We start from the raw sequence: 27,940 nt of genomic DNA on the forward strand, positions 1-27,940 counted from the left end.
TTTATACACCCACCAAAAAACAAAACAAACAAATGCAAACCCTCATTGTCCAAGACATGTTACAGTCTTGCAGGGTTACACACTGTGGTTAAATGTTAAAATGCAGAAAAGGTTGTGTGCAACATTAGCTGAAAAAAGACTGCACACATGCATACTTCCAAATGAACTGTAAATAAAGCTATGCAGGCAACTTTGGCATTGCATTTTCACTATATTTTAATTTCTGACACTATTTCTAATCTTGAATATACCAAATAGGATGGATTGTATGTGTATTTGGAAGGCATTCGGTCTCTCAGCTCGTTCACTTTCTCTTTGTCTCTCTGCAGTATGGCAGTAAATGAACACTTGTCGGCCAAGAGCAACACAAATAATACAATCAGGCTCATTTGGATATATTTCTTTCATCCTTTTCTCATATTGGGGATTTAAAAGAGCAGTTGTGTGCATTTAATATCTGAATGTGTTAACAGTTCTACAGAAACACTGGTTTTAGCACATTAACATGGTCAGCTGATGCAGTGTATTGATTCGGTTGCATTCAATTAAAAACTCTCATGCCAGGGCAATAGGTTTGTCAAAGCAATCTGTATATATTTTCAATTTGCAGCATCATGCTTTTGTAATTTACACACAAGCAACACAAAAGGTACAAAGCTGTCACTGGGGTGGTATCCTAAGGTACAAAAGTTACATCTTTGTAACTTATTTACCACTAAATGGTGCATATTAACGAGGTGCATATTAGTATTTTAAAGTACATATTAATACCTTTGAAGGCATACCACCCCAGTGTTTTGTACCTTTTTTCTGAATGCATGAATTTCAGCAAATGTACAAGAAAAATGTTCAAGCATTTCCATACACTTTTGTTTTCATTATTAAAACTGTAATAAACTAAGCTTGAATGTTCTCTCTTGTGGCTCTTTTAAAAATATACAATGATCCATACATACAAAATATACTGTGAACTCACAGTTAGATGCGCGTGCATACACAGACACACACGTTTGATATATTTACAGTTTTGATATATTTACAGTAGGAAATTCACTAAATTTCTTCATGGAACACGATCTTTACTTAATATTCTAATGATTTTTGGCATAAAGTTGATAATTTTGACCCATACAATGTATTTTTGGCTATTGCTACAAATATACCCCAGAGACTTTTGTGGTCCAGGGTCACATATTGCAGGTTTTTTTTTTGTTTGTTTCCAGCATTTGTACAAATTGCAATAAACTCAAATATAAACAATTTGAATCATTCTGATTCATTAAGTTTCCTTTCAGTGTTTCTACACCCTCTTCAGCTCTCAGGGCCAGGTCCAGATTTACTTCTCCTTCTACAGAAAAGAGAGAACTAAACAATAATTAAACAGACTATTTTTAAATGACACATCACTAAAATATGAACCTGTTGGGAGTGTTAAATGTACTGTGGATATTTGATTACCTTGTCTTTTAACTCCGAGTCACTGGAGTCTATATGAAAAGAAAATTGAAATAAAAATAAAACATTTAGATATCCATTTATATTTATATATGTATACGCAGACATCTTTTTCTGATAACAACAGCTCTATATACTACATATGATCAGTGAGGATGCAGACTACATACACAACAGGACAGATCACTCTAATGTCAGTTCATCATCACTTCTGTGATGCAGTGATATACAGTAAGGGGGGAAAAAAATCAAAGATGGTAATGATCAGAGTGAACTGACTTACCAGAAGAGCTGAATGTCCAGGAAATAAACTTTATCATGCCATAAAGAACAAGTGCAACAGTGACCATCGCCATCACTATCATTAGTGAAATATTAAAAATACATGTTTTCATATATATTTTTCTCTTTTGGCTTCTCCTATAATCATGTGTCCATCTATGACAGTGTAACTCACCGATCACATTGAGTGCAGCAGCAGCTCGTCGTGTTCCTCCCTCATGTTTGGCCACACAGGTGACGTCTCCACCTCGACCGAGTCCCAGCTTCCCCGAGTCCAGCTCCAGACGGCTGCTCTGACTGAAGGTGCCATCAGACGCCTGTCTGTGACCCGTTACACTGCCCTGACCCAGAGAGCGGGACGTCCCGTCTGCCCCGCTGAACTCCCAGCTCAGATCCAGAGTGTGAGGAGCAAAACCAGACGCCTCACACTGAACCAGCAGCACCTGCCCAGGAACCAGCAGAGGCAGAGGAGACGGGTAGATGGACAGAGACGGAGGCTCTGGAAGAAAACAATCATCTTACCAAGTGTTTAACCCTCATTAAATCAGAAGCGTTCAACAGAGTTTAGTCCTTACTTTAATGACTCAAATTATAAAATACATGGATTGCATAATCGTACTGGAATGCAAAAAAAAATAAAAAATAGAATACAAATAAAATATGAAATCACATCATAAGATATATAGATTCAAATCTAAAAGTTAAAGCACTACTAAAAATTATTATAAATTATATGCATTTAATATAATTTTTATATGACCTATTGTGCTGATAAGAAGTATGTAACATTACATGCATTTATGCAATATATTAATACAATTTTTATGCAATACATGAGAAACTTGGGCTCTACCTTTTGTCTCTTTACAAACAATTATTATAATTTATTATACAATATACTATGCAAATATACACTATTATATATTATTGTATGCAGTAAAATGTAAGCTATTTATTATTATTTCTGCAATATATGAGAAATTTGGTCTCTTTAACTTTCGGCTCTTTAGAAGCTGAAGGTGCTCTCATGATATTGGACAGCGTCAGCTGCTCGTCAAGTCCTTGTGCTGCCACTGAGAACCAATCAGCTTGCAGGTAGACTGGACTTTGGGCGGAGTCAGTGAGAGCAGACGCCCATCTGACCATACAGGCATGAGGCATGAACGGGTTAATCTCACACTTAGGTTTGTTCACAGAGCCTTTGAGTGGATTCAGAGCAGCACTGCATAACGTGCCAGCTGGATCTGGAGGAGAACATGCATTACAGATTATCATCAAATACTTGTTTTACACTCTTAGGTGCCAATGTGCTGCGACATCTGTGACTGTAGGCTAGTGTCGGATCTGTTTGGTGTAGAAAGGGGATTTAAATACAGTATTTTTATGTTGCTGGACAGTAAGTTTTAGGCTATATTCCTATACCATAAACTTTACAGTATATACAGACCACCATGAGAGCACAACATTATGCAAATCCTCTTTGAGTTAAGGACAGAGTTTATGAATAGTTACAGCCCACATGAAAAAATACTATAGTAATCCATAGTAAATACTATAGTGTTTTTGAAACATACTATAGTAAAGTGTATTATACTATATATATTATAGTATTTACAACACTTTGTTAATGAATGCTACAGCATACTGTTAACTGATAAACTGTAATAAATACTGTAGTATACTTACCTTTTTACTACAGTAAACTGTAGTGTATTGTAGTATAATATACCATATAGTTGTAGAAAACTTACAGTTTTTTACGATTGCTTAGGCACGATTTTAAAAACAAGGGTCATTTTGTTAAAACACTACACACAGTTCACACATCTACACACACAAGTAGCAGAACATCTCAGATCTTTTGCAAAATTAAACACTGCATTCAAAACTTTACAATAATTTAACAAAACCCAGTTTCGGTACCGTATGATACACACATGGTTCATACAGTCGGATTCTGTGTTAACCACTTACACACTGCTGTGCTCAATCTTAAACACAATCTTCCTAATGATACAGTCTGAGTTTGATTTTTAATTTTTTTTAGATATTGTTAAAGAACATGAATTGACCAAACACAATACACGAGACAAGTGTTGCACACTGATAAAAGTACTTATTTCTCACCACATTGTAAATTCATTGCATCAATGCAATTAGGCTGAAAATCAGAACATATTCTAATTACAATATAGTACATAAACTTTTGTTGAGACAAAAACACCTTCTCATGATCTCTTCATATAGCTGGATATGGCCACTTCATCCACATTACAGGCAATGTCCAGGCAAAGAATCTTCTTGAATGGTGACTCCATCCTTACACAGACTCTGCATCTATTACAGTAGGTCACAGACCTCCTCCATAGCTTCAATAGGGTCAGAGGTCATACTGTAAACCTTCCACTATCATGCAGAAGGGATAAAGGAAAGGAAGGGAGAGTGTTGTGGGAGGTACTGGTATAATGGAAGCAGATACCTACTGTAGTCTGTCCAATACTTAGTCTGTCTGAAAACATGATGCGGTCGGTGTTGTAAGGAGCTATTTTGGCATGAGGACCCCATTCTGTGTGATCGCAGCACATAATGTGATGTTACCACCATGTTGACCCGGGACATTCAAAATAGCTCTGTGGCCAAAAATATTTCTTCTTACAGTATTCCTCTTCCTCTTACTGCCACACTGCCTTTCATTTTTGTTGAATACAAAAATTGACCTGTTGCCTTTTTATAGTGCTTACACCTGATTGTTGAGTTTACAGTTAAGCACCTAAGTGTCTGCACACCTGACAGCCGTGTTTGATCAATCGGTTCATATGTGTAGTATTCTGGAAAGCAGTGCCTTGAAATGGCAAAGGAGTGACATTATGTTAGATTTCTGTGTCTAATATAGAGAAGTGTGTGTTACGTTTTGCAAAAAGTGTGAGGCTGAGAATCTGCTTATTGTTGTGCATATTTGGGCTGAGGTAGTGTTCCTTGAGTGTAATAACTGTGTGTTATTGTTCATTTTAGTGCGTAAGCAATCGTAAAAAACTGTAATACAGTAATGGTAAAGTAATGTCTCTACTATAGTTGTTATGTTATCACAGCAACTATAGAAGTACCACAACATATTAATTAAAGTACTTTACTATAGTATGGTTCAAAAACACTACAGTATTTACTATAAATCACTATATTATTTTTTATATAGACCTAGTCCACAAATGTCTAAAAAAAGCATATGCTGCACTGTCACTGACCGGTTACATAGTAAACCCTGGATGAACTGATGTCTGCAGGAGGATGAAGTTCAGATATGATCTCTCCACTGAAGGCTTCAGTTCTGATGAACATGAGAGATTTCTCTTGACTCATCGGTGCTGAGAAACCCCCTCCATGACCCGGTTTCTCCTGGACAAACCAGCACTCCAGAACCGGAAGCTGCAAAATAACAATTCATAATCTTTTTAACCTCTTAGAATATACATTAAATCCACTAAAATAGCTTTAATACATGTCTTTTAGTATTTGTAGTGGATCTTGATTTCCACTAGGTGGTGCTCCGAGCACATTATTAGGCCCGACAGTGAATGTGACACTGGAGAGGATTTGAGGATCACGTGGTTTCTCTGAACAGAGTGCAGTTAAGGACACAGGGAAATACCAGCTCTTATTGTGTCTTGTAGTGTGCTAACAACAGATAACCAAACCTGTATAGCCTGTGTAGTTTTTCTGCATGTCTTTATTGTTTAGTGTGAAAAATGTATAGGTAGGCAAATGTCTCACATGATTCCATATTAATTTCATTACTATTTTGTCTTTACTTTCATAATCAACCCAGTGAAGGAAATAACTCATAGCAACTCGTGACCTCAAACTTTTCAAGAAAAACTATTGGCTACAATTTTAGAGATTTCACCATTTCACAAACAACCGAAGAGACTGGGTCACTTATTTAAAGTAAATCCTGAAGGTTTTTTCCGAAAGGAATAGTTTCTCAGGCCAAAGCAAGAATGCGTCCCCTGCTTCTTTTGCTCCTTGGAGCTCATCTGGTTTATGCTGGTGTGTAGATTATTTCAATATTACAGTAGTAGCCTATTATCTGTTATGATTGCTTTAGTTATTCTGTTACTGAAACAGACAAGAACAGGCCACTTGAGTCAAAGATTTGTGTTAATAACACTATTTTGGAGAGGCGTAGTTTATTTTGACGTGTTTTATATGTTTTAATGTTTTAATATCCTAAAGATCATATTTTAAACGTATCCTTCATGTTCAACTGTAATTTTTTTTCTTTTTTCATTTCTTCACAAGACCCCTCGAACAACTGGAGAGAAAATATGTTTGTCGTGTGGTTTTAGGGGATTTTGACTGCAGTGTTTTGGCCACTAGATGGAGATACAATGCCACAAAACATTTATATTTATTCCTTTAGCAGACTCTTTTATCAAAGCGACTTACAGTTGAGGAATATAACAAGAGATTTACTGTAAGATGCAATAAACACGAGAAGTGTCTGTTATACAAGGATACAGTCACAACGGAAAAATATATGCTAAATTAAAAGGAAGTGGTTGCAAACTATTTATTTTAGCTACATTTAAAAAAAATACATGTTGAAAGTTAGTCAACTAAATTTAGTTAAATGTAATAATAATAAGTCAATTCAATGAATAATTTTTTTTTTCAGTGCATTGTTTAAAATAAAAGCTAGTGTTACGTCCCAGATGAAAGGGTCTAGGGTAAGGGAATAACAGAGGAAAGTAAACATAAAATTGGTTGGGTTGAGTGAGTATCAGTCCCCTGCCAGGCACAACAGACACGTCAAATTCCAAGAAACCAAGTACTTTTATTTATAGAATTTTGACAAAGTAAAATAGGAAGCAAAATGAACTTCAGGAGGGGGAAAAGCCAAAACAACAAACAAAAGAACCCTCTGACTAATTAGGAAGTAAAACTGTCTAAACTGACAAAACAAAAGAAAATTAACAACAGAAGTGTACACTAACTCCCTAAGTAAAAACAAGAGAAAAAGATTCACAGAAATAAAATGGCACCCACCTCCCTACAGCTTCCAACATAGAGAGACACGTAATGCAACAACAATGCCACTATGTATACAGATGGCTTCAATAAGCCGTAACCTGAGAAGGCAAGGCAAGGCAAGGCAAGGCAAGGCAAGGCAAGGCAAGGCAAGGCAAGGCAAGGCAAGGCAAGGCAAGGGAGAGGTACAACACTCTGGAAGTCAAGCTTCAGTGTGGTAGACATGTTGACCAGCTTTTAAGCTTGCAACCTCTTGCACAGTAACAAGTAGCAGGTGAGAGCAATCACCTTCCTCTCCTCCGCACCTGGTTGAGCAGCAGTGACACACAGAGACACAGAAGGGGAGAGAGAGCAAGATAGCACACAGCAGCATGTAGAACCCAACAATAACATATAAATAAACATGGAACGTAACACTAGGACTTGAAGAGATAAAGAAGACAACCCTGGGACAACAGACATATAAAACAGATCAATCACATCAATCTCTGAAATCTGATCCTGTTTGAGAGAGAAAGTGTTTATGTATTGAAAGCAGAATAGACAGCAGGATAAGCACCATTTTTTGCTTCATATTTCACACTAATCCTGCGTCCTAAAATACCAGAAACTTATTGTATTTCATTCCTTTCACATGATTGAATCTGCTGTACTAATGAATAATAATAATAATAATAATAACAACACATTCCTGTTAAATAGGTTAATCAAATACAGATCATTATCATAGCATTTTTCTTTCTTTGTTCCATTGTTTCAAGGAATATATTCAATAATAGATTAGTTCTTCTTATATTTGTCTTTACCTGAAGTGAGATCTCAGCTGTATATATCAAATCAAACATAGTTTACTGTGTCTAGATATCTGTCTTTTATCTGTCGTCTTGTGTTATATTTTTAAGTAACTTGGATCAAAATAACTTCTGTTTTTTAGCACACTTCTCTAGTTTGTGAGTAAATATTGTTTTAATAAAAAAGAACAGCACATCTTGCTAATTTTTTTGTATAAAAGCTGACAAGGTCTCAAATGTGAATTTAGGCAGCTTAGGAAGATCTGGAATATGAACATAATTACAGAGATAATGAACAACTAAAGCTACAGTCCTTTTGTATATCAGGGTGTCATTTTTCTTTTTTTGTTAGTCAGTTTAAATATTGTAATATAAGTAAATGTTTTCACCTGTTATGGTGTAAATTATTTTAATATAGCCTAATTGTGAATTTCAGTGTTGATGTAACTCTTAAAGTGTGAATTTTGAACAGGCTTTATGTGGAGATGATTAATTTGAGATCATGAGCTTCTCTCTGTTTGTGTCTCGGTCCTCAGGAACACACTCTCTGAGATACGTCTACACCGCTGTGTCTGGAGACATTGACTTCCCAGAGTACACTGCAGTTGGTCTGGTTGATGATCAGCAGTTTATGTACTTTGACAGCAACACAAAGAAAACTGTGCCGAAGACAGAGTGGATCAGACAGAATGTTGGAGCAGATTACTGGGACAGAGAGACTCAGATCGGTATTGGCCACCATCAGCTCTTCAAAGTCAACATCCAGGTCCTAAAGGGACGCTTCAACCAGTCAGCAGGTAAGTTGATAAGAAGCGTTACACACACAGACAAAGCCATCAGTTTTACCTGCCGGTGAAATATCTCTTCACACAGCGGTATCACAAACCTCCAGGGGGTAGTGGGGGGGTCCTAGTTTTGATTATTTTACATACTAATGATACAGTGTTAGGAGTACAGCTACCATTTACATAGCATTTACAATATCTTTTATTTTATCTTTTATTTATTTGTGGTTTATGGGGACTCTCCATAGGCGTAATGGTTTTTATGCTGAACAAACTGTGTGTGCTATTGCCCTACACCAACCCTACACCTAAACTTAGCCCTCACAGGAGACTTTGTGCATTTTTAGATTTTCAAAAAAACACCATTTAGTATGTTTTTTAAGCCTTTTGAATTACGGGGACATAGGCAGTGTCCTCATAAACCACCTTCATGTTGTAATACCTCTGTCATACGCATGTCATTATACAAATTTGTGTCCTCATAAACCACATAAACATGCACACACACACACACACACACATACTGTCACATACACACACACACATACTGTCACATGCACACACACACACACACACACACACACACTATGTAACGCAGTTTTTGGCGAGGGGTCCTGATGTTGGTCTTTAACAATCAGTCAGTATCTTCACTGATTTGAGTCGAGCCTAAAACACACTCAACACAGAAACAGTTCATGGTTCAGTTTGATTGGACGTGATGAAAATCACATGACATCCGCTGCAGCGAATCAGAAGATAGCGGCTCCTAATGATTCATTCAGTGAGTGATTCAATCAAACTGAATCATAAGAGTCGTTCATTCTTGAGTCAAACTACACTGATTGTGCCGTGTGTTTGCTGTGCTGTTCATCTAATGAGGACATCACAATAGAAATCATGTTTTCTGTTACCCAGAACACCCTAGCAACCATACAGAGTACCCTAGCAACCACACAGCAATCTGTCTGAAAGACATCACTTTCAAATTTTGAGCTTTTAAAAGCAATTCAAATTTAAAACTACTTCAAACTTCAGGCTTTTTAAACTGTTTTCTGAAGCAACAGATAGTTTGTCTTGACAATCTTCTTAAACTAGTTCTTCTTTTGTAAGAAATGAACTGGTTCTGTTTAGAAACAGAGGAGAAAAAGTGAAATATGTGAGCAGAGATGCTTTAGATGAGATCAAAATAATATATTATAATAATATAATAATATAAAATAATATAATATATATAATAAATAATCATAATTATTTCCTAAATATTAGTTCCATGAAATTATCTAAAAATACAGAATAAAAAAGAAAAACATATTATTGAACAATATTTTAAATTGATTTTGCTGAAAATAAAACAAAGTTACATGTTTAAACTTCAAACTTTTAAAAGCAATTCAAATTTAAAACTACTTCAAACTTCAGGCTTTTTAAACTGTTTTCTGAAGCAACAGATAGTTTGTCTTGACAATCTTCTTAATCTAGTTCTTCTTTAGTAAGAAATGAACTGGTTCTGTTTAGAAACAGAGGAGAAAAAGTGAAATATGTGAGCAGAGATGCTTTAGATGAGATAAAAAAATATTAGAAATTAAATTGTATTATTTTCAATGGGAAAATATTGATTACAATTATTGCATAAATATGAATTAGTACCATGACAGTTTCAAAAAATAAAAAATATTGAACAAAAATATATTACACTGATTTTACTGAAAATAAAAAAGCTGATCCAATCATAATTGCGCTCATCTTTATGTCGATGTTTGGTTTTGTGTTGAAAAAGAAGACTGGAAAACAATCTGCTTAATTATCAAGTCTTGAAGATTGTATTAGAGAAAGTGAGGAATGGTGAGTGTGATATAATGAACTGTGTTGTTTCTCTCAGGTGTTCACACAGTCCAGGTGATGTACGGCTGTGAGCTGGATGATGATGGCACCAAACGAGGATACATGCAGTTTGGTTATGATGGAGAGGACTTCATCAGTCTGGATACGAGTACCCTCACCTGGACTGCTCCTAGTCCTCAAGCTGTGATTACCAAATTCAAATGGGAGTCTTATAGAGCTTTTACAGAACAACAGAAAGCATATCTGGAGAATACATGCATTGAGTGGCTGCAGAAGTATGTGGGATATGGCAAGGACACTCTGCAGAGAAAAGGTAATTATATCAGTTTCTGGGTCACTGCAGACCACTGCATATAGTGAGTGCTTATCATAACTGCATTCACATTTTTAACCAGAAATAGAGCCCTTATATGCATCACAAAACAACATGCATCTGCTTAAAAACCAGAACAGAATGTAAATACCATACAGGAGATATTTATGATATAAACCTGCATATTTCACATGTTGGGCATCACTGGAGTTTCTGTACCAGATCTAGTTTAAGAAGTGTGCTGCCAGAAAACAGATAATACAGAATGAAGGGAAAATATGTATTCCTCAGCATAATAATATTATTACACATAGTTTGGTATTTGTGAAGGGCTTTTTTATCATAGAACAACACAACATATAAGAAAACTGAATTTTGTGAAACAATAATCCAAACTAATTTAAGACTTTATTGCGTATGCACACAGTGGAAAAAAAGCTTTCGATCAAACTTTGAAAAATTAGCTTTTTATAATTATCTGATAAAGCTATTGATACAACAGATTATGAGAAGAAATGTATAGTAATTACTTTATTTGAATGTTGTAGGCTTTGTCTAATTTTCTTATTCAATATCTTTTTTAATCATCTTGTCTCTCTCTCAGTCTCTCCTCAGGTGTCTCTGCTGCAGAAGTTTTCCTCGTCTCAAGTCACGTGTCATGCTACAGGTTTTTACCCCAAAGAAGTAACAGTCTCCTGGCAGAAAAACGGACAAGATCACGATGAGGATGTAGATCTTGGTGAACTTCTTCCCAATGAGGACGGGACCTTTCAGAAGACAAGCACCCTCAGAGTTTCACCTGATGAGCTGAAGAAGAATGAGTTCATCTGTGTGGTGGAGCACCAGGGCAAAACCATCAGAGAGATACTGACAGACGGTAAGAGTGATTAACTATGGTAAGATTGTCTTGATGAGTAGACCATGAGCAATGTTGATGGAGATAATTAGTTTTACTTCTGCAAACATAAAATGTCATGCCTTGCATTATTATTAGTTGATGGCATCACAGTCACAGATTCTGTTTTTGTATCTTCTGAAATGTTCCACCTGTACAGGTTTCTAACATCGTCAGGCTCATCAAAGATCTGATGTTTTAATCTGATCATATTCTTCAGATTCTCTTCCCATCGGTATGGGAAGGGACGGGACCTTTCAGAAGACAAGCACCCTCAGAGTTTCACCTGATGAGCTGAAGAAGAATGAGTTCAGCTGTGTGGTGGAGCACCAGGGCAAAACCATCAGAGAGATACTAAAAGACGGTAAGAGTGATTAACTATGGTAAGAGGGTCTTGATGAGTAGACCATGAGCAATGTTGATGGAGATCATTTGTTTTACTTCTGCAAACATAATATGTCATGCCTTGCATTATTATTAGTTGATGGCATCACAGTCACAGATTCTGTTGTATCTTCTGAAATGTTCCACCTGTACAGGTTTCTAACATTGTCAGGCTCATCAAAGATCTGATGTTTTTATCTGATCATATTCTTCAGATTCTCTTCCCATCGGTATCAGAATTAGCTTTATTGGCAGGTATGTTTGCACATACGAGGAATTTGTTTTAGTGACAGAAGCTCCACAGTGCGACAGAATGACAGCGACAGGACAGGACAACAGATAATAATAATAATAAAAAAAAATAAATAAATAAATAAATAATGTACAAATACACAAAATGGACAATATGAAAAATAGCACAAACACAATATACAAAATAGACAATTCAGTATGTACAGGTATGTTAGGTGCAAATTTGAAATGTAATAAGTATGTGTATTAAATAAAAAATAAAAAAGTGTGATAGTGTTGTGTGTTTCATGTTTATTGTTAAGAGTTAAATGTTCATGAGATGGATTGCCTGAGGGAAGACACTGTTTCTGTGTCTGGTCGTTCTGGCGCTCAGAGCTCTGTAGCGTCGACCAGACGGCAACAGTTCAAAGAGGGAGTGTGCTGGATGTGAGGGGTCCAGAGTGATTTTACCAGCCCTTTTGCTCACTTTGGATAAATACAGTTCTTGGAGACAGTCCGGTCTACCCTCCGTAGTCTTCTGAGGTCAGATTTGGTAGCTGAGCTGAACCAGACAGTTATTGAAGGTCAGAGGATGGATTCAATGATTGCAGAGTAGAACTGTTTCAGCAGCTCCTGTGGCAGGTTGACCTTCCTCAGCTGGCGAAGGAAGTACAACTTCTGCTGGGCCTTTTTCAACAATAGAGTCAATGTGAATGTCCCACTTCAGGTCCTGAGAGATGGTGCTGCCCATGAATCTGAATGAATCCGCTGCAGTCACAGTGCTGTTCATGATGGTGAGTGGGGGGAGAGCAGGGGCCAGGGGGGTTTCTCCTGAAGTGCACGATCATCTCCACTGTTTTGAGCGTGTTAAACTCCAGGTTGTTGAGACTGCACCAGACAGCCAGCTCCTTAAGCTCCTGTCTGTAAGCAGACTCGTCACCTTCTTGGATGAGGCTGATCAGTGTAGTGTCGTCTGCAAACTTCAGGAGCTGGACAGAGGGGTCTTTAGATGTGCAGTCATTGGTGTACAGAGAGAAGAGCAGTGGGGAGAGAACGCAGCCCTGCTGATCGTACGGGTGTTGGATGTGTATTTTCCCAGCCTCACTAGCTGCTGCCTGTCTGTCAGGAAGCTGTTGATCCACTGACAGACAGAGGTGGGGACGGAGAGCTGAGTTAGTTTGGGCAGGAGGAGGTTTGGAATAATAGTGTTAAAGGCCAAGCTGAAGTCCACAAACAGGATCCTCACATAAGTCCCAGGTTTGTCCAGGTGTTGCAGTATGTAATGCAGTCCCATGTTGACAGGAGGTGTAAATGGTGTTTTTTCAAACCTGCAGTAGAACTCATTCAGATCATCTGCCAGTTGTTGATTCTCCACAGTGCTGGGGGTGGTGTCTTGTAATTTTGTGATGTCTTCCACACCTTTCCACACTGAAGCAGTGTCACTGGAAGAGAATTGGATCCTTAGCTTATCGGAATAATTCAGAGTCAAACTACACTGATTGTGCCGTGTGTTTGCTGTTGTGTTCATCTAATGAGGACATCACAATAGAAATAATGTTTTCTGTTACCCAGAACTTCCTAGAAACCATACAGAGTACCCTAGTAACCATATGTCGTCTTGTGTTATATTTCTGAGTAACTTATCAATAACTGACAAGGTCTCAAATGTGAATTTAGGCAGCTTAGGAAGATCTGGAATATGAACATAATTACAGAGATAATGAACTAAAGCTACAGTCCTTTTGTATATCAGGGTGTCATTTTTCTTTTTTTGTTAGTCAGTTTAAATATTGTAATATAAGTAAAAGTTTTCACCTGTTATGGTGTAAATTATTTTAATATAGCCTAATTGTGAATTTCAGTGTTGATGTAACTCTTAAAGTGTGAATTTTGAACAGGCTTTATTTGGATATGATTAATTTGAGATCATGAGCTTCTCTCTGTTTGTGTCTCGGTCCTCAGGAAAACACTCTCTGAGATACGTCTACACCGCTGTGTCTGGAGACATTGACTTCCCAGAGTACACTGCAGTTGGTCTGGTTGATGATCAGCAGTTTATGTACTTTGACAGCAACACAAAGAAAACTGTGCCGAAGACAGAGTGGATCAGACAGAATGTTGGAGCAGATTACTGGGACAGAGAGACTCAGATCGGTATTGGCCACCATCAGCTCTTCAAAGTCAACATCCAGACCCTAAAGGGACGCTTCAACCAGTCAGCAGGTAAGTTGATAAGAAGCGTTACACACACAGACAAAGCCATCAGTTTTACCTGCCGGTGAAATATCTCTTCACACAGCGGTAGCACAAACCTCCAGGGGGTAGTGGGGGGTCCTAGTTTTTGATTATTTTACATACTAACGATACAGTGTTAGGAGTACAGCTACCATTTACATAGCATTTACAATATCTTTTATTTTATCTTTTATTTAGGCAGTATTAAAGATGTGTTTGTTAAATAAACACTAATATCCACTAAAGACAGATATGTTTACTTTTGTCTTTTTTATTGTACAGTAAGGTAGTGATATTTTTAATATTTCACATTGGGACACTTTTACAATTCATTCATATTTATGACTCAAACATCGTATGTTTCAGTTTTGGCAAAAAGGTGTTAAAACAGCAGAACACACAGAAACTCACACACACATACATACTGTCACATACACACACACACATACTGTCATATACACACACACACATACATACTGTCACATACACACACACACATACTGTCATACACACACACACACACACACACACATACTGTCACATACACACACACACATACTGTCACATACACACACACACTGTAGCAGTTTCTGCGGAGGGGTCGTTCTTCCTGATTTTGGTCTTTAACAATCAGTCAGTATCTTCACTGATTTGAGTCGAGCCTAAAACACACTCAACACAGAAACAGTTCATGGTTCAGTTTGATTGGACGTGATGAAAATCACATGACATCCGCTGCAGCGAATCAGAAGATAGCGGCTCCTAATGATTCATTCAGTGAGTGATTCAATCAAACTGATTCACAAGAGTTGTTCATTCTTGAGTCAAACTACACTGATTGTGCCGTGTGTTTGCTGTGCTGTTCATCTAATGAGGACATCACAATAGAAATCATGTTTTCTGTTACCCAGAACACCCTAGCAACCATACAGAGTACCCTAGCAACCACACAGAGTACCATAGCAACCACACAGCAATCTGTCTGAAAGACATCACTTTCAAATTTTGAGCTTTTAATTGCAATTCAAATTTAAAACTACTTCAAACTTCAGGCTTTTTAAACTGTTTTCTGAAGCAACAGATAGTTTGTCTTGACAATCTTCTTAAACTAGTTCTTCTTTTGTAAGAAATGAACTGGTTCTGTTTAGAAACAGAGGAGAAAAAGTGAAATATGTGAGCAGAGATGCTTTAGATGAGATCAAAATAATATATTGTTTTAATTATTATCTTCAATGGGAAATAAATAATCATAATTATTTCATAAATATTAATTAGTTTCATGAAATTCTCTCAAAATACACAATAAAAAAGAAAACATATTATTGAACAATATGTTACATTGATTTTACTTCAAATAAAACAAAGTTACATGTTTAAACTTCAAACTTTTAAAAGCATTTCAAATTTAAAACTATTTCAAACTTCATGCTTTTTAAACTGCTTTCTGAAGCAACAGACATTTTGTCTTTAATATATTTTTTATTTAGTTCGTCTTTTGTTAGAAATGAACTGGTTCTGCATCAGAAAAAGAGTAGAAAGACTGACATGTGTGAACGGAGATGCTTTAGATGAGATAAAAATATTAGAAATTAAATTGTATTATTTTCAATGGGAAAATATTGATTACAATTATTGCATAACTATTCATTAGTACCATGACAGTTTCAAAAAATAAAAAATATTGAACAAAAATATATTACACTCATTTTACTGAAAATAAAAAAGCTGATCCAATCATAATTGCTCTCATCTTTATGTCGATGTTTGGTTTTGTGTTGAAAAAGAAGACTGGAAAACATTCTGCTTAATTATCAAGTCTTGAAGATTGTATTAGAGAAAGTGAGGAATGGTGAGTGTGATATAATGATCTGTGTTGTTTCTCTCAGGTGTTCACACAGTCCAGGTGATGTACGGCTGTGAGCTGGATGATGATGGCACCAAACGAGGATACATGCAGTTTGGTTATGATGGAGAGGACTTCATCAGTCTGGATACGAGTACCCTCACCTGGACTGCTCCTAGTCCTCAAGCTATGATTACCAAATTCAAATGGGAGTCTTATAGAGCTTTTACAGAACAACAGAAAGCATATCTGGAGAATACATGCATTGAGTGGCTGCAGAAGTATGTGGGATATGGCAAGGACACTCTGCAGAGAAAAGGTAATTATATCAGTTTCTGGGTCACTGCAGACCACTGCATATAGTGAGTGCTTATCATAACTGCATTCACATTTTTAACCAGAAATAGAGCCCTTATATGCATCACAAAACAACATGCATCTGCTTAAAAACCAGAACAGAATGTAAATGTCATACAGGAGATATTTATGATATAAACCTGCATATTTCACATGTTGGGCATCACTGGAGTATCTGTACCAGATCTAGTTTAAGAAGTGTGCTGCCAGAAAACAGATAATACAGAATGAAGGGAAAATATGTATTCCTCAGCATAATAATATTATTACACATAGTTTGGTATTTGTGAAGGGCTTTTTTATCATAGAACAACACAACATATAAGCAAACTGAATTTTGTGAAACAATAATCCAAACTAATTTAAGACTTTATTGCGTATGCACACAGTGGAAAAAAAGCTTTCGATCAAACTTTGAAAAATTTGCTTTTTATAATTATCTGATAAAGCTATTGATACAACAGATTATGAGAAGAAATGTATAGTAATTACTTTATTTGAATGTTGTAGGCTTTGTCTAATTTTCTTGTTCAATATCTTTTTTAATCATCTTGTCTCTCTCTCAGTCTCTCCTCAGGTGTCTCTGCTGCAGAAGTTTTCCTCGTCTCAAGTCACGTGTCATGCTACAGGTTTTTACCCCAAAGAAGTAACAATCTCCTGGCAGAAAAACGGACAAGATCACGATGAGGATGTAGATCTTGGTGAACTTCTTCCCAATGAGGACGGGACCTTTCAGAAGACAAGCACCCTCAGAGTTTCACCTGATGAGCTGAAGAAGAATGAGTTCATCTGTGTGGTGAAGCACCAGGGCAATACCATCAGAGAGATACTGACAGACGGTAAGAGTGATTAACTATGGTAAGATTGTCTTGATGAGTAGACCATGAGCAATGTTGATGGAGATCATTAGTTTTACTTCTGCAAACATAAAATGTCATGCCTTGCATTATTATTAGTTCATGGCATCACAGTCACAGATTCTGTTTTTGTATCTTCTGAAATGTTCCACCTGTACAGGTTTCTAACATCGTCAGGCTCATCAAAGATCTGATGTTTTAATCTGATCATATTCTTCAGATTCTCTTCCCATCGGTATGGGAAGGGACGGGACCTTTCAGAAGACAAGCACCCTCAGAGTTTCACCTGATGAGCTGAAGAAGAATGAGTACAGCTGTGTGGTGGAGCACCAGGGCAAAACCATCAGAGAGATACTAAAAGACGGTAAGAGTGATTAACTATGGTAAGAGGGTCTTGATGAGTAGACCATGAGCAATGTTGATGGAGATCATTTGTTTTACTTCTGCAAACATAATATGTCATGCCTTGCATTATTATTAGTTGATGGCATCACAGTCACAGATTCTGTTGTATCTTCTGAAATGTTCCACCTGTACAGGTTTCTAACATTGTCAGGCTCATCAAAGATCTGATGTTTTTATCTGATCATATTCTTCAGATTCTCTTCCCATCGGTATCATAATCAGCTTTATTGGCAGGTATGTTTGCACATACGAGGAATTTGTTTTAGTGACAGAATTATTGTTAAGAGTTAAATGTTCATGAGATGGATTGCCTGAGGGAAGACACTGTTTCTGTGTCTGGTCGTTCTGGCGCTCAGAGCTCTGTAGCGTCGACCAGACGGCAACAGTTCAAAGAGGGAGTGTGCTGGATGTGAGGGGTCCAGAGGGATTTTACCAGCCCTTTTGCTCACTTTGGATAAATACAGTTCTTGGAGACAGTCCGGTCTACCCTCCGTAGTCTTCTGAGGTCAGATTTGGTAGCTGAGCTGAACCAGACAGTTATTGAAGGTCAGAGGATGGATTCAATGATGGCAGAGTAGAACTGTTTCAGCAGCTCCTGTGGCAGGTTGACCTTCCTCAGCTGGCGAAGGAAGTATAACTTCTGCTGGGCCTTTTTCAACAATAGAGTCAATGTGAATGTCCCACTTCAGGTCCTGAGAGATGGTGCTGCCCATGAATCTGAATGACTCCGCTGCAGTCACAGTGCTGTTCATGATGGTGAGTGGGGGGAGAGCAGGGGGGTTTCTCCTGAAGTGCACGATCATCTCCACTGTTTTGAGCGTGTTAAACTCCAGGTTGTTGAGACTGCACCAGACAGCCAGCTCCTTAAGCTCCTGTCTGTAAGCAGACTCGTCACCTTTTTGGATGAGGCTGATCAGTGTAGTGTCGTCTGCAAACTTCAGGAGCTGGACAGAGGGGTCTTTAGATGTGCAGTCATTGGTGTACAGAGAGAAGAGCAGTGGGGAGAGAACGCAGCCCTGCTGATCGTACGGGTGTTGGATGTGTATTTTCCCAGCCTCACTAGCTGCTGCCTGTCTGTCAGGAAGCTGTTGATCCACTGACAGACAGAGGTGGGGACGGAGAGCTGAGTTAGTTTGGGCAGGAGGAGGTTTGGAATAATAGTGTTAAAGGCCAAGCTGAAGTCCACAAACAGGATCCTCACATAAGTCCCAGGTTTGTCCAGGTGTTGCAGTATGTAATGCAGTCCCATGTTGACAGGAGGTGTAAATGGTGTTTTTTCAAACCTGCAGTAGAACTCATTCAGATCATCTGCCAGTTGTTGATTCTCCACAGTGCTGGGGGTGGTGTCTTGTAATTTTGTGATGTCTTCCACACCTTTCCACACTGAAGCAGTGTCACTGGAAGAGAATTGGATCCTTAGCTTATCGGAATAATTCAGAGTCAAACTACACTGATTGTGCCGTGTGTTTGCTGTCGTGTTCATCTAATGAGGACATCACAATAGAAATAATGTTTTCTGTTACCCAGAACTCCCTAGCAACTTCCTAGAAACCATACAGAGTACCCTAGTAACCATATGTCGTCTTGTGTTATATTTCTGAGTAACTTATCAATAACTGACAAGGTCTCAAATGTGAATTTAGGCAGCTTAGGAAGATCTGGAATATGAACATAATTACAGAGATAATGAACAACTAAAGCTACAGTCCTTTTGTATATCAGGGTGTCATTTTTCTTTTTTTGTTAGTCAGTTTAAATATTGTAATATAAGTAAATGTTTTCACCTGTTATGGTGTAAATTATTTTAATATAGCCTAATTGTGAATTTCAGTGTTGATGTAACTCTTAAAGTGTGAATTTTGAACAGGCTTTATGTGGAGATGATTAATTTGAGATCATGAGCTTCTCTCTGTTTGTGTCTCGGTCCTCAGGAAAACACTCTCTGAGATACGTCTACACCGCTGTGTCTGGAGACATTGACTTCCCAGAGTACACTGCAGTTGGTCTGGTTGATGATCAGCAGTTTATGTACTTTGACAGCAACACAAAGAAAACTGTGCCGAAGACAGAGTGGATCAGACAGAATGTTGGAGCAGATTACTGGGACAGAGAGACTCAGATCGGTATTGGCCACCATCAGCTCTTCAAAGTCAACATCCAGACCCTAAAGGGACGCTTCAACCAGTCAGCAGGTAAGTTGATAAGAAGCGTTACACACTCAGACAAAGCCATCAGTTTTACCTGCCGGTGAAATATCTCTTCACACAGCGGTATCACAAACCTCCAGGGGGTAGTGGGGGGGTCCTAGTTTTGATTATTTTACATACTAATGATACAGTGTTAGGAGTACAGCTACCATTTACATAGCATTTACAATATCTTTTATTTTATCTTTTATTTAGGCAGTATTAAAGATGTGTTTGTTAAATAAACACTAATATCCACTAAAGACAGATATGTTTACTTTTGTCTTTTTTATTGTACAGTAAGGTAGTGATATTTTTAATATTTCACATTGGGACACTTTTACAATTCATTCATATTTATGACTCAAACATCGTATGTTTCAGTTTTGGCAAAAAGGTGTTAAAACAGCAGAACACACAGAAACTCACACACACATACATACTGTCACATACACACACACACATACTGTCATATACACACACACACATACATACTGTCACATACACACACACACATACTGTCATACACACACACACACACACATACTGTCACATACACACACACACATACTGTCACATACACACACACACTGTAGCAGTTTCTGCGGAGGGGTCGTTCTTCCTGATTTTGGTCTTTAACAATCAGTCAGTATCTTCACTGATTTGAGTCGAGCCTAAAACACACTCAACACAGAAACAGTTCATGGTTCAGTTTGATTGGACGTGATGAAAATCACATGACATCCGCTGCAGCGAATCAGAAGATAGCGGCTCCTAATGATTCATTCAGTGAGTGATTCAATCAAACTGATTCACAAGAGTTGTTCATTCTTGAGTCAAACTACACTGATTGTGCCGTGTGTTTGCTGTGCTGTTCATCTAATGAGGACATCACAATAGAAATCATGTTTTCTGTTACCCAGAACACCCTAGCAACCATACAGAGTACCCTAGCAACCACACAGAGTACCATAGCAACCACACAGCAATCTGTCTGAAAGACATCACTTTCAAATTTTGAGCTTTTAATTGCAATTCAAATTTAAAACTACTTCAAACTTCAGGCTTTTTAAACTGTTTTCTGAAGCAACAGATAGTTTGTCTTGACAATCTTCTTAAACTAGTTCTTCTTTTGTAAGAAATGAACTGGTTCTGTTTAGAAACAGAGGAGAAAAAGTGAAATATGGGAGCAGAGATGCTTTAGATGAGATCAAAATAATATATTGTTTTAATTATTATCTTCAATGGGAAATAAATAATCATAATTATTTCATAAATATTAATTAGTTTCATGAAATTCTCTCAAAATACACAATAAAAAAGAAAACATATTATTGAACAATATGTTACATTGATTTTACTTCAAATAAAACAAAGTTACATGTTTAAACTTCAAACTTTTAAAAGCATTTCAAATTTAAAACTATTTCAAACTTCATGCTTTTTAAACTGCTTTCTGAAGCAACAGACATTTTGTCTTTAATATATTTTTTATTTAGTTCGTCTTTTGTTAGAAATGAACTGGTTCTGCATCAGAAAAAGAGTAGAAAGACTGACATGTGTGAACGGAGATGCTTTAGATGAGATAAAAATATTAGAAATTAAATTGTATTATTTTCAATGGGAAAATATTGATTACAATTATTGCATAACTATTCATTAGTACCATGACAGTTTCAAAAAATAAAAAATATTGAACAAAAATATATTACACTCATTTTACTGAAAATAAAAAAGCTGATCCAATCATAATTGCTCTCATCTTTATGTCGATGTTTGGTTTTGTGTTGAAAAAGAAGACTGGAAAACATTCTGCTTAATTATCAAGTCTTGAAGATTGTATTAGAGAAAGTGAGGAATGGTGAGTGTGATATAATGATCTGTGTTGTTTCTCTCAGGTGTTCACACAGTCCAGGTGATGTACGGCTGTGAGCTGGATGATGATGGCACCAAACGAGGATACATGCAGTTTGGTTATGATGGAGAGGACTTCATCAGTCTGGATACGAGTACCCTCACCTGGACTGCTCCTAGTCCTCAAGCTGTGATTACCAAATTCAAATGGGAGTCTTATAGAGCTTTTACAGAACAACAGAAAGCATATCTGGAGAATACATGCATTGAGTGGCTGCAGAAGTATGTGGGATATGGCAAGGACACTCTGCAGAGAAAAGGTAATTATATCAGTTTCTGGGTCACTGCAGACCACTGCATATAGTGAGTGCTTATCATAACTGCATTCACATTTTTAACCAGAAATAGAGCCCTTATATGCATCACAAAACAACATGCATCTGCTTAAAAACCAGAACAGAATGTAAATGCCATACAGGAGATATTTATGATATAAACCTGCATATTTCACATGTTGGGCATCACTGGAGTTTCTGTACCAGATCTAGTTTAAGAAGTGTGCTGCCAGAAAACAGATAATACAGAATGAAGGGAAAATATGTATTCCTCAGCATAATAATATTATTACACATAGTTTGGTATTTGTGAAGGGCTTTTTTATCATAGAACAACACAACATATAAGCAAACTGAATTTTGTGAAACAATAATCCAAACTAATTTAAGACTTTATTGCGTATGCACACAAATATTAGCTTTTTATAATTATCTGATAAAGCTATTGATACAACAGATTATGAGAAGAAATGTATAGTAATTACTTTATTTGAATGTTGTAGGCTTTGTCTAATTTTCTTGTTCAATATCTTTTTTAATCATCTTGTCTCTCTCTCAGTCTCTCCTCAGGTGTCTCTGCTGCAGAAGTTTTCCTCGTCTCAAGTCACGTGTCATGCTACAGGTTTTTACCCCAAAGAAGTAACAATCTCCTGGCAGAAAAACGGACAAGATCACGATGAGGATGTAGATCTTGGTGAACTTCTTCCCAATGAGGACGGGACCTTTCAGAAGACAAGCACCCTCAGAGTTTCACCTGATGAGCTGAAGAAGAATGAGTTCAGCTGTGTGGTGAAGCACCAGGGCAATACCATCAGAGAGATACTGACAGACGGTAAGAGTGATTAACTATGGTAAGATTGTCTTGATGAGTAGACCATGAGCAATGTTGATGGAGATCATTTGTTTTACTTCTGCAAACATAATATGTCATGCCTTGCATTATTATTAGTTGATGGCATCACAGTCACAGATTCTGTTGTATCTTCTGAAATGTTCCACCTGTACAGGTTTCTAACATCGTCAGGCTCATCAAAGATCTGATGTTTTTATCTGATCATATTCTTCAGATTCTCTTCCCATCGGTATCAGAATTAGCTTTATTGCCAGGTATGTTTGCACATACGAGGAATTTGTTTTAGTGACAGAAGCTCCACAGTGCGACAGAATGACAGCGACAGGACAGGACAACAGATAATAATAATAAAAAAATTAATCAATAATAAAATAAAATAATAATAATAATGATAATAATAATAATATACAAATATACAAAATGGACAATATGAAAAATAGCACAAACACAATATACAAAATAGACAATTCAGTATGTACAGGTATGTTAGGTGCAAATTTGAAATGTAATAAGTATGTGTATTAAATAAAAAATAAAAAAGTGTGATAGTGTTGTGTTTCATGTTTATTGTTAAGAGTTAAATGTTCATGAGATGGATTGCCTGAGGGAAGACACTGTTTCTGTGTCTGGTCGTTCTGGCGCTCAGAGCTGTGTAGCGTCGACCAGACGGCAACAGTTCAAAGAGAGAGTGTGCTGGATGTGAGGGGTCCAGAGTGATTTTACCAGCCCTTTTGCTCACTTTGGATAAATACAGTTCTTGGAGACAGTCCGGTCTACCCTCCGTAGTCTTCTGAGGTCAGATTTGGTAGCTGAGCTGAACCAGACAGTTATTGAAGGTCAGAGGATGGATTCAATGATGGCAGAGTAGAACTGTTTCAGCAAGTCCTGTGGCAGGTTGACCTTCCTCAGCTGGCGAAGGACGTACAACCACTGCTGGGCCTTTTTAACAATAGAGTCAATGTGAATGTCCCACTTCAGGTCCTGAGAGATGGTGCTGCCCAGGAATCTGAATGACTCCGCTGCAGTCACAGTGCTGTTCATGATGGTGAGTGGGGGCAGAGCAGGGGGGTTTCTCCTGAAGTGCACGATCATCTCCACTGTTTTGAGCGTGTTGAGCTCCAGGTTGTTAAGACTGCACCAGACAGCCAGCTCCTTAACCTCCTGTCTGTAAGCAGAATCGTCACCGTCTTAGATGAGGTCGATCAGTGTGGTGTCATCTGCAAACTTCAGGAGCTTGACAGAGGGGTCTTTAGATGTACAGTCATTGGTGTACAGAGAGAAGAGCAGTGGGGAGAGAACGCAGCCCTGCTGATCGTACGGGTGTTGGATGTGTATTTTCCCAGCCTCACTAGCTGCTGCCTGTCTGTCAGGAAGCTGTTGATCCACTGACAGACAGAGGTGGGGACGGAGAGCTGAGTTAGTTTGGGCAGGAGGAGGTTTGGAATAATAGTGTTAAAAGCCGAGCTGGAGTCCACAAACAGGATCCTCATGTAAGTCCCAGGTTTGTCCAGGTGTTGCAGTATGTAATGCAGTCCCATGTTGCAGGGGGTCCAGTAAGGGTCCAGTGATGTCCTTCAGATAAGCCAAAAACAGTTTTTCAAGTGACTTCATGACCACAGATGTTAGAGCCACAGGTCTGTAGTCGTTAAGTCCTGTAATCTTGGGTTTCTTTGGGACGGGGATGATGGTGGAGCGTTTGAAGCATGAAGTGACTTCACACAGCTCCAGTGAACTGTTGAAGATCTGTGTGAAGATGGGCGCCAGTTGGTCAGCACAGGATTTCAGACAGGCTGGTGTCACACTGTCTGGGCCTGGTGCCTTCCTTCTCTTGCTCTTTTTGAAGACCTGGTGCACGTCATCTTCTCTTATCTGCAGTGCCGGTGTGGGGGAGAGGGGGGTTGCAGGAGGTGTAAATGGTGTTTTTTCAAACCTGCAGTAGAACTCATTCAGATCATCTGCCAGTTGTTGATTCTCCACAGTGCTGGGGGATGATGTCTTGTAATTGGTGATGTCTTTCAGACCTTTCCACACTGAAGCAGTGTCACTGGAAGAGAATTGGATCCTTAGCTTATCGGAATAATTCCTCTTTGCCACTCAGATCTCCTTTTCCAGTGTGTATTTGGCCTGTTTATACAAGACTCTGTCCCCATTCTTGTAAGCATCTTCTTTAGCCTGACGGAACTGCCTGAGTTTTGCAGTGAACCACGGTTTGTCGTTGTTGTAAGTTAGATGAGCCTTGGTAGGAATGCACATATCTTCACAGAAACTGATATAAGATGTTACAGTCTCTGTGAGCTCGTCCAGATCGTTTGCAGGGTGTTGTTGTTCTGTGTCTGTGATCAGATCAGCAAGTTTCTGTAAAGCTGAGCTCACGTGCGCTTGCGGTGGAATGTAGATACGAGAATGAACGAGCAGATCTCCTGCGGTGAGTAGAAAGGTTTACAGTTGATGAAAACTGTTTCTAGATCTGAACAGCACATCTTCTTTAACAGTTACATCTGTACACCACCTTTCATTGATGTAGAAGCATGTCCCGCCGCCGCGCTATTTCCCCATTTATTCCGCGTCGTGATCTGCTCTGATCAGCGTGAAGTTAGGAAGATGAATCACGCTGTCCAGGATGGCATCATTCAGCCAGGTTTCCGTGAAACACAGAGTAGCAGAGTTTGAAAAGTCCTTGGTTAACCAGGAAAGCAGAAGGAGTTCGTCCGTTTTGTTAGGTAGAGAGCGGAGATTAGCCAGATGGATGCTAGGCAACGGCGTTCGAAATCCACGCTGTCTGAGCTTCACGAGTGCGCCGGCTCACTTCCCCTGTCTGTGCATCCTGAAGCGTCTAAAGAGTGCTGCAGCTCCGCCGACTACTATGTTCAGCAAAACATCCGAATAATAGAAAACCGGTTGGAGATTTTGTGGTGTGTTCTGCCAAATGTTCAGCAGTTCTTCCCTGGTGAAACTGATCGTGTTGGACAAACAAAAAGCAGGAAAAACTAACAAAAGCACTAAAACAACTGGAGAGCCAAGCACAATGGCTGCCATGCGCGGCGCCATCTTGAGAAGTAAGTATCATTGTTGCTGCTGTTGTCCTCCTGTTGGCGGTGATTGGTGTTGTTGTATTTAAGGGGTTGCAGAAAAAGAAAAAGACAGGTGAGACAGAGACTGTGATATTATTATCATGACTATAATATCGTGCTGCTCTGATGGGCGCAATAATGTCTGTTTCTCTGCTTGTTTTTCAGACTTCTAACCAGTCAGTGGTAGGTTCCTCATAATATTTATTTTGATTTAAATACATTAATATCAGATGGACTCTGGACACTGGTTTATATCAGGCTGTGTACGATGTTCATATTTAAATCTGCAACACAGTGTTTGAAAAATGTTTATAGTAAATCAAAATAGAAGCTTTGTTCTACAATATTTCTCTTTATTATAATAAAATCAATAAATGACACTGTAGAAATATCTAAATCTAAACAGTTTTGTATGTGCAGTCTTTTGTATTATTAATTATCTGTAATATTGTTTTCTGTTGTAGCCTCTGATGATGGTTCAAACAACTCCTAAGGCATAAAGATGTAAGTGTATCTGCATTCATAACTATATATCTCTCAGTTATGTGAAACAGACGAAATGTAATGTTTCTTTTGGTATTTTAGGAAACCAGACACGTGGCAGAGATGAACCTGAAAAATGATGCGAGTCCAATGTCCATCTGTCCAGTCATACAAAATTGCACAAAAACACAATCATAAACACACACAATTATAGATTTCTGTGACAGGATTTGTCTAAATCTAAATTTATTTTACATTAATTACATCAAGTTTTGTTCCTTCATGATTTCTGTTCATCTTGATTTTGTCTGCGGCATCTGGCTTCCATGTTTGTGTTTTAGGTCAACACTTTTGGTGGATTGGTGTCTAGACACCAGAGCCCTAAGCTTCTCCCCAATGTGTTTTCTACCGTGATGTAGTCGGTGTCCGATATAATGTTTTAATGTGTTTGTTAACGAGAATGTGCTTTGTTTGAGGGGTGGAAGACATCCAGACACGTGTGCATGTCAAACCCCTAAACGGTTCAGTTCTGCTTGATATATAGGCTAAATGTCGATAGCTAAGACATTGCTGTTTTGATTGTTTGCAACAATACTGAAATGCTCTGGCAATGTGAATGTACAAATATTACTTGTGCCAATAAAGCACCTAAAAACTGAAACACAGAATTAAAGAATTCACCAAGATCATTACACAGCACACCTTCTATATGCTTCTGAAAAGGTGTTATGCTTGGGCTTGTTCTTTCTACCTCATCTGTATGAGTGTATGCCAACACCGCTGTAGGATCAGAACAACCTAATCTGTAGGTTGAATAGATAAACTTATGTGTCACGAATCCTGACCATGCACTTCCGTTCACTAGCCACCAGAGGTCACTCGTTCACCACACGGACTCATACACAGCTGTTCACAATGATCACTCCCACACCTGAGAACCATCTCGCAATCACCATCACCCAAACACACACTATATAAGCCATGGACTTCCTCAGCATTGAGGCCGAGTACTGATCTGCATTTAGTGCTCACCTAGCGCTAGCTGCTTTACCGTGCCATTCCGTGTTTCTGTTTTGTTCCTGTAATTGTTTGCATTTATCTCTCACCTAGCGATAGCACTTTACAGAGCCATTAGTCTTAGCCTTAGTCTTGCCTTGTTTTCCTGTCGTGTCTGACCCTGCACGTGTTTCCTGGATTTACCCTTCGCCTCTGCCGTTTGGACTCTGTTCGCTCCCCGTTTGGATTATTGCTCTCGTCTCTGGATTATCTCTCTGCCTTGCCCCTTTGGATACTGTTCGCTGATCGTCGACCCACGCTTGCTCCACGGATTGCTGTGTCTTGCCCTTGCCATACCTGTTTGCCACTGTCTGACCCTGCCTGTTTCTGACCATGTTTTATAATAAAGCCTTGCATATGGATCCGCACGTCTCACGTCTCGTCAGCCCCGTAACATTATGA

General features: G+C 38.3%; 3 protein-coding genes across 3 annotated transcripts in view; 2 read left to right on the top strand and 1 right to left on the bottom strand.

Annotated features, from left to right (window-relative positions):
* Positions 1–27,940, top strand: part of LOC306847474 (major histocompatibility complex class I-related gene protein-like) — a gene marked incomplete at its 3' end in the record, with an annotated part of 143,103 nt that overhangs the window by 74,132 nt on the left and 41,031 nt on the right. The gene's annotated exons all lie outside the window — the stretch shown is intronic.
* LOC306847009 (uncharacterized protein) lies at positions 1,337–5,457 on the bottom strand (the record flags this gene model as incomplete). The annotated part of the gene is made up of 7 exons (XM_079380743.1): positions 1,337–1,348; positions 1,459–1,487; positions 1,913–2,234; positions 2,734–2,981; positions 4,980–5,160; positions 5,290–5,348; positions 5,430–5,457. 7 exons carry the CDS (start codon positions 5,455–5,457, stop codon positions 1,337–1,339), a joined length of 879 nt encoding a protein of 292 aa, XP_079236869.1.
* On the top strand, positions 5,622–27,902 carry LOC306847351 (uncharacterized protein). Its single transcript, XM_079381258.1, has 15 exons — positions 5,622–5,781; positions 8,090–8,350; positions 10,218–10,493; positions 11,098–11,370; positions 11,609–11,752; positions 13,966–14,226; positions 16,125–16,400; positions 17,005–17,277; positions 17,516–17,659; positions 19,632–19,892; positions 21,785–22,060; positions 22,635–22,907; positions 26,165–26,182; positions 26,464–26,503; positions 26,585–27,902. Exons 1-13 carry the CDS (start codon positions 5,733–5,735, stop codon positions 26,170–26,172), a joined length of 2,775 nt encoding a protein of 924 aa, XP_079237384.1. The 5' UTR covers positions 5,622–5,732; the 3' UTR covers positions 26,173–26,182; positions 26,464–26,503; positions 26,585–27,902.

The sequence above is a fragment of the Barbus barbus genome (genome assembly GCF_936440315.1).
Source record: "Barbus barbus genome assembly, chromosome: 27".
In the NCBI taxonomy this organism is placed as follows: Eukaryota; Metazoa; Chordata; class Actinopteri; order Cypriniformes; family Cyprinidae; genus Barbus; species Barbus barbus.

Bases quoted from the DNA above. Each gene is read 5' to 3' on its own strand.
- LOC306847351 (XM_079381258.1), top strand. From the start codon at position 5,733: ATGCGTCCCCTGCTTCTTTTGCTCCTTGGAGCTCATCTGGTTTATGCT. The intron at 16,401-17,004 runs GTAATTATATCA...TCTCTCTCTCAG, and splicing joins GGACACTCTGCAGAGAAAAG to TCTCTCCTCAGGTGTCTCTG. The intron at 17,278-17,515 runs GTAAGAGTGATT...CATATTCTTCAG, and splicing joins CAGAGAGATACTGACAGACG to ATTCTCTTCCCATCGGTATG.